General features: G+C 49.1%; 1 protein-coding gene across 1 annotated transcript in view; it reads right to left on the bottom strand.

Annotated features, from left to right (window-relative positions):
- The window catches only part of map1aa (microtubule-associated protein 1Aa), a 17,578-nt gene that overhangs the window by 5,963 nt on the left and 4,115 nt on the right, over positions 1 to 7,500 (bottom strand). Inside the window, exon 3 of the mRNA XM_055154396.1 lies at positions 1,124 to 7,500. This exon is cut by the window's right edge and continues 445 nt beyond it. Coding sequence (XP_055010371.1) covers positions 1,124 to 7,500 — 6,377 coding nt within the window. The remainder of the gene's footprint in view (positions 1 to 1,123) is intronic.

Here is a 7,500-nt window from a genome sequence, read left to right as displayed (position 1 = left end):
AGCCACAGTTTGGAACTTTCTGTTGGTGTCTCCTGTTTGAGTCGATGGAAACACAAAATGAAAATCAAACTTTTCAGTTTTTTTGTATTAAATTGTGTATTTCTTTGATTTCTCTCTTTGGTAACCGTCTGGGGACACTGCGGAACATTCTCCACACCAACATTTCCGTGGAAACAGGCGGGAGGCTCCTCCAGGCCAGAGGAGAGTCAGGTTTGTGAAAGTGCGAGCTCAGTGTGAGGACAAGTGTTTTTCACAGAAATAAAAAAAACAAAAACAACATGCTTTAATTTGAGTTGTTTTTTTTCCAAAAAAAGTGACACACTGTGGCTTTAAAGCTGCACTGTGAAAGGAGAAATGTAACATGTCAAACTGGCCAAAGTTTATTTAGATTAAAAATGTTTCAGCTCGTCCAAACTGTTTCTTCACTTCTGTTTAGTGACCAGACAAACTGAACAAACTACAAAAGACACAAACTGTGTTTGTTTGTTTGTTTGTTTTCATAAATAGATTTGATTTTCAAATTGAACCTCTGACCTTCTTTTTTTTGTGGCCTCGGCTCAGAGTCTGAACATTTTAAATAAATAAACTTTTGTGTTCAGTTAAACTTCTGTGATGTTTAAAGTGTTTAAAGTTTTTGTGTTTTTATTCACATGATTCACATAAACTGGAAAGTCGCTCGAGTCAAAATGTTTCACTGTCACAATTCTGATCAAAACTAAAGAGGAAACTCTCCAAAACTCTTCTAGATCATTTCAGACAAACTCAGGACGACTCCAGCTCAGAGTTTTTCTAATAACAGATGAAATCTGGAGAAAATCAAATAATGATCAGGTCAGGTTCTGTTTTTGGACTTTGCACCAAAACTTATTTTAGGCTCAGGAGATAAAGAGCAGGAAGTGACAAATAAGGTCAAAGGGAGATTCTATGGAAGATTTTTCATGTACAAATATTTCTTTATTATAGCGACTAGAGCCCAAACTACTCGACTTTTATCTGGACTAAACACAAACTCAAAAAATCATTTTTCTCTCTGGAGAGTTAAACTCTTTTGCCTTTGTAGGACAGAATTCTCTGTGCATGTTTTTTTTTTTTTTTTTGTATAATTTGCCCCGACTCCACCCACCTGCGGCGTCTTGATGCTGGCCGGCCCCTCCTCTTCCTCCTCGTCGTCCTCTTCGTCGCTCACAAACGCCCTCATGCTCGGGTTGATGAAGGACGGCGAGAGGTCGTGTTTCGCCGAGTATCCGGGCGACTTCCGACTGGACGCCGCTCCGAGTTTACACTCCTCGTCGTCGCTGTCGTGGCGACCGAAATACTCGGCGGTGTCTTTGCCGAGGTCCTTCTTCTCACCGAAGCTCAGGCTCAGCTCCTGTTTGCTCTGAGGCACGTCGGCAGAGAAGTACGACGGGGACTGGCGGTCGCCGAAGCTCGGGGGCGAGGCTTTCTGCGCGCCGACGTACGAAGCGCCGCCTTCTGTTTTGGAGAGGGACAGCGGCCTGGCGGGATGCTCCGGCTCCATCTCCACCTCCTCTTCAAACTCCTGTCGGTAATGAGGAGGCGAGTCTCCGGGAACCATCATCCCAGACTTGGACTTCATCTCCCACTCGAACCCCGCGGAGGTCTTCAGCTCTTTGGCGTCCGGTTTGGTCGGTTCTGTGGTTTTGGAGGAGCTGAGTTCCACCTTCTCCGCGCTGACGGTGGTTTCCTTCGCCGCTCCTGGGCTGGTTTTGTGGATGATTTCTCTCATGTACGCGTCTTCAGCCTCCTCCTCTTCTTCCTCGCTCGTGTCTGTCTCCTCGAAATAGTGCTTCCCTTCGGTTTCAGGCCTCGGGGATGATGTGATTCCAAAGAGAGCCGCACTCGCCGCCTCCTTCTCCGAGGAGATCTGCACAAATCCATCCGCTTTCATTTCTGAGTAAATCCCGCTTTTTTCCAGCGAAGATTCTTTAGCTCCGAAGTCTTTCGCCGCGGCTCCAAACGGTCCGTACTGTTCTTTACACATTTCTTTATCCCTCTGTACATCATCAGGTGAAAATTTTGGAAATCCTCCGTATTTTTCCTGCGATACGTCTGCGGTATAAAGTCCATACTCTCCTATTTTTGATTTCGATGTCGCTCCAAATCCGCTACTTTCCATCGACGGCATTCCGAACCTTTCTTTGGAGGATTCCGATGTGTATAGACCAAACTCCTCCGTCTTTTCAGGTTTGTAGAAACACTCGGATTTTCCTTGCGCCTCCTTCCCGGCCTGAGCGCTTTGTGCCGAGGACTTCGTCTCTTCCAAAACCTCCAGATAATCGTCCTTAACGCGCTCGGACGTCGGCGATTCGGACGCAGGGGTCTCCAGGTCTTCGGCGAACTGTCGGCTGGTCGTCATGGAGAGGGAGCCGGAGGTGGAGGAGGAGTAGCTGTACGCGGAGGACGAAGAGTACGCCGCGCTTGACGGATACGGAAAACTGGAGTCTAACGTCGTTTTGCTCTCTGGCGTTTTCTGTTTGTGAAACTCTGTGTCGAAATCGTCTTTTTCTTCCGATTTCTTGTCAAACTCAAAAGGTAAAGAAGAAGTGAAGCCCGAGGAGACGGAAGATTTCACACTAGAGTCTGGTTTGGTTTCAGTTTCTTTTTTCTCTTGCAAAAATCCAAATTTATCTGTTGAATATTTATCAAAATCTGCAGCCTTCCCGGTTTCTTTGAGTCCAAATTCAGCTTTTTCCTTGTCGTCTTTTTCAGATTTAAATGGTTCTACAGGTTTACTCTCTTCAGCTCTCGAGTCTTTGTACGAATATTCAAACGTGGACGAGAATCCGCTGTGACTTGAAAATTCTCGTTCAGATTTTTGGTCAAATTTATCTGAAATTCCAAATCCAGAAGTGACAGTTTTTCCCGCTGCTCTGAAACTGAAATCGTCTTTATCGTCTGTCCTCGTCTTCTCCGGCGATCTGTCTTTAAATGGAGATTCTGGTTTTTCTTTTTCAAACGTTGGAGAGATTTGTGGTTTGGTTGAAGTTTGCGTCGTGCTTTTCTCCTTTGACTCGTCTTTGGTCGGAGACGCAGAAGTTTTCCCGTCGGGTTTCGTGGCATCTTTGAGTTGAGTTTCGTGCGTTAGAGACACTTCACTTTTACTCATGAACTCCACTTCCTTTTGGGTTTGACTTTTATCGGACGTTTTCTCGTCTTTCTCTTTGTTGGTGTCGGCTTTCTCCTCTGGTTCCACTCGTCCTTGGCTGTTGTATCCGTATCCCACGAATGAAAGGATAAACTCGGGTCTGCTGGGGTCAAATCCGGTCGGAGAGGGACTTTTGGACTCGCTTTTCACTTCTTTTTCCGACATTTCTTTAGCTCCTTTCTCCACGTCCTCCTCCTCCGTCTCCTCCTCCGTCTCCTCTTCCTCAGATTCCGTCTCCACATCGTCATAATCTTCCTCGTCTTTCGCGGTTAATTTCCGTAAATCCACTTCCAAACTTTGCTGGAATCGTTCGGTTTTGTCCGAGCTGAGCGACGTGGCGGACAGTTCGGGTCTGTCGGCCACGGACGGGAAGCTCCTCACCCGGACCTCCTCGTAGTCTTTGTTGTCGTCTTTTTTCGCTTCGTGTTTTCCGTCGGATTCTTGCCTGAACGAGTCCGACTCCACGGAGCCGTAGCTGAAGGTTTTCCCGTGGACGTACGGCGTGTCCTGACGCGTGTACACCTCCGTCTTTTTCTCTTTCTCCGGGAAATCACAAGCTCCAAAATGAACGCTTTTCTCCTCGTCTTTTTTGTTTTCGCTCTCGACCACATCGTCCTTTTTCTCGTCTTCCTCGTCGGAATATTTCTGCGTTTTTTCCTTCTTTGCGCTGAAGTCGTCGTCCAGGAAGCATCCCTCTTTGGCCTCCATGAGTTTGGCTTTGACGGTCGGCTGTAGCTCCTTTTTGTCGAAGTATTCCTCCTCCTCCTCCTCCTCCTCCTCCTCTTCCTCCTCTGACTCCGACTCTCCAGAAGCTTCGAACGTCCCGATGTAGGACGTGTTCTCGGAGATGGTGACGGACTTTTCGCCTTTCTCCATTTCGCTTTTGCCGATGGTTTTTTCTTCGGTGGGAGAGGTGAGTTTGACGGTGCTTTCGTCCGGGCTCACGCAGCGATCGTCGCTGTCGCGTCTCAGGTCCAGACCCGGAATCGAAGGAGAACCCGGAGATCTGGGTTTGGATTCAGTCACCGGAGGAGATCCAGGAGGAAAACCCACTTCCTGTTGAGGTTTGGAGGCAAAGTCTGGCGTTTTCTGTTGCTGTGTGTCAAATTTAGAAGAATCCGGTTTTGAAAATTCATCTTTCGTTTTAAAATCTTCAAACTTGGTGGGTTCATATTTCGGGGGCGACTCTGGTTTGGCTGCGTCGTCTTTCTCTTGTTTTGGTTTGAAATCTTCGGTTTTCATTGGGAACGTTGTCTCCGCTTGTTTAGGAGGAGAAGACGGTTTCAGGATGTCGTCTTTTTCAGATTTAGTTTTAAAATCATCAAATTTCTGAGTGAAACTTTGCTCTAGTTCATATTTTGGAGGAGACGGTGGTTTGGAGACGTCTTCTTTTTCCTGTTTTGGTTTAAAGTCGTCGAATTTGGACGGGAAACTTTGCTCCGGTTGTTTGGGAGAAGGCGGTTTCTCTACAGCTTCGTATTTTGGGGGTGAACCTGGTTTTGCGAATTCTTCTTTTTCAGATTTTGCTTTAAAATCATTGAATTTCTGCGTGAAACTTTGCTCTAGTTCATATTTAGGAGGAGAGGCGGGTTTCGTGACGTCCTCTTTGTCTTGTTTTGGTTTAAAATCGTCAAATTTCAAAGGAAAACTGGACTCTGGTTGTTTGGGAGGAGAAGACGGTTTGGAAATGTCCGTCTTCGCTGCCGTTGGTGCGAAACTTTGCTCTGCTTCGTACTTCGGAGGAGAGACGGGTTTGCTCTGATCCAGTTTTTCTGAAAAATCATCTACTTTTTCCTTTTCTTCTTTAGATTTTGATAAAAAGTCGTCGAGTTTTGGAGGAGAACTCGGTTTGAAGGCGTCTTTGTCCTGTTTTGTCGTGAAAATATCGTCTTTCTTCAAACTAGATTCTGCGTCTAATTTCGAAGCTGAACTGTCTTCTTTCGGTTTCGGCGTGAAATCGTCGACTTTTGGAGGGAGAGGTTCTGGTTTCTCTGGTAGTTTTGACGTAAATGTCTGAGGCTCTGGTGGTTTTAGCGGCGGACTCGTCTTCGCTGCGATGTCTTTGTCCAGTTTGAAGGAGAAATCGCCGAGTTTGTCTGTTTTCGCGGTGAATATCTCGTCTTTTTGCGTTTTGAGCGGGAAGCCCTCCTCCTCCACAGACTTGGGCGTCAGAGCCGGTTTCGCCTCCTGCTCCTGTTTGGTCTTCAGCTCGTATCCTTCCTGCAGTTTCCCCAGAGGAATGTCCACGTTGGGAGTCTCGTCTTCCTCCTCCTCGTCCTCCTCCTCCTCTCGCCCCCTGGTGTCCATCTCCGGCACCGCGGGCTCGTCCGACGAAGGAGACTTGAAGCATTTGTCGTCTTCTAAGGAGGAGGTCGGCGAGATGGTCCCGGCGGAGTGCAGGTAGTCTTTGGCGAGGGCGGATTTGGCGAGCTGGTTGTTCATTTCGGTTTGTTGCGTCGCGGCGATGTACGACTGGTCCTCGGTGGCAAAGGACGAGAGTTTGTCGTACTCCGTGATCGACGTCGCTGAGGAAACGTGCTCCTCCTCCGCTAACGGCGCCGAGATGACCACGGGGTACGGCGCCAGCTCCGCCTCCTGAAACGGGAACGCTTTGGGCTTGGCGTCCTTCAGCTCCTTGACGCCGTGGATCGAGTCGAAACTTCCTGGAATGTCCGGAACGCAAACATCTCCGACGTCGTAGCTCAGGATCCTGTCCTCCGTCTCCTCGTGGATCTCCTCCTCGTCCGAGATCGTCTGCTCGGTTTCGGAATAACCCGGAATAGTTTCGTCTTGGATGTAGGAAAACTGCTCTGACTTCAGCTCCTTCTCCTCGGTTTTCCCTTTGAGCAGCTCCGCCTCCTCCGTCCCCTCCACCTCCGCTTTCTCGATCACGTCTTCATCCTCTGAACTCTCGCTCTTCTTCACAAACTTCCCCTCCTTTTTCTCGTCCTCGTCTCTCTTCTCCTCCTTTCTCTGCTCCTCCTCTTTCTTCTCCTCCTTCTCCTCCATTTTCGGACTCTCTTGTTTGCAGACGGCGGCGGACGGTTTTCCCTCCTCCTGCTTCAGCGCCTCAAAGTCTTGGGTGAGATCTTCGGGGGAGGAAACCACGGACCGATCCACCGTCACCTCCGTCGCCTTCTGCACCTCCTCTGTCACCTCCTCCGTCACCTTCTTCTTCTTTTTGATCACTTTCTTCTCGACCCCGTCCTCCTTCGCCGTTTTGTTTTTGTCGGTTTTGGGTTTGGCCTGAGTCTTGGCCTTGTGCAGAGTCTTCCTCACCTCGGGAGTCAGCGGTTTCAGGTCTGGTTTGGTGATTTTCCGAAGCTCTGGTTTCTTCTCGTCTTTCACTTTCTTTTTCACCTCTTTCTTCACTTTGTCTTTCTTCTCCTCTTTGTCCTTCTTGTTCTTGTCGTCGTCCTTCTTTTTCGGCTTCTCTTCGTCTTTTTTCGGTTTCTCTTCGTCCTTTTTCTTTTCGCTTTTCTCTTTAGCGATCTTGCTTTTCTCCACCTCCGTGTTCTTCTTCTGTTTACTGGCTTTGGTGCTCGGTTTGTCCTTCTTCTCCACTTTGTTTTCCTTGGCGATCTCCGGCTTCACTTCCTTCTCCTCCTCGTGGCTCGTGGAATCCTTCTTGGGTTTGGGTTTTGGCGAGGACTTCAGGCTCTCCTTGCTGTCCGTCCGCGAGCGCATCTTGGTTTGTTTGAGGATGGGAGGAGGAGCGCCGCTTGCGATGTCTTTTTGCGTCGCCACCGGAAATCTCAGGAAGTCCAGATGTTTGAGCTTCTCCAGACCTTCGAAGATTTTGTTTTGCGGCGCGTTTCCGGGGAAAAGCACGCGCACGATCTTTTCCGTGGGTTTGTGCGGGATCCAGACGATGAGCGCCGTCACGGAAGTCAAGTACGGGACGGAGATCTCGGCCTCTTTCCCGTTGGGCAGCGTGATCCCGGTCTTGGCTTTACTGTTCCCCGCCCACTTCTGCATCAGGAACTGCATCTCTTTGCTCTCCTTCACCGGGTTCAGCACGTACATGTCCAGTTTCCCCACGCCCAGTTTGTGGAAGAGCGTGATGGGCTCGATGGTGTTGCTGACGACGCGGTGGAGCGGTTCCGGCGTGATTCCGAGTTTACTCAGATACTGCAGCGTTAGCGACGCCTCCTCTATGCTACGTTTGGCCTTCAGCGCCGACTCGGCGGCGCGCAGTTTCTCGGGGACGTTGAAGAAGACGATGCCGAGCTCCGGGGAGATCAGGTTCTTGGTCCAGTCGCCGTTGTTGCCCTGGTTCTTCTCCTCCTCCTCTTTCTCGGCGATCTTCCTCTGGAAAAGCCCGTTGATTCCCG

Source organism: Boleophthalmus pectinirostris, unplaced genomic scaffold (assembly GCF_026225935.1).
Source record: "Boleophthalmus pectinirostris isolate CB_2022bp ecotype Guang Dong unplaced genomic scaffold, ASM2622593v1 HiC_scaffold_19, whole genome shotgun sequence".
Lineage (NCBI taxonomy): Eukaryota > Metazoa > Chordata > Actinopteri > Gobiiformes > Gobiidae > Boleophthalmus > Boleophthalmus pectinirostris.
The sequence above is the reverse complement of the archived record's forward strand: the minus strand, read 5'-3'. Positions and strand labels throughout refer to the sequence as shown.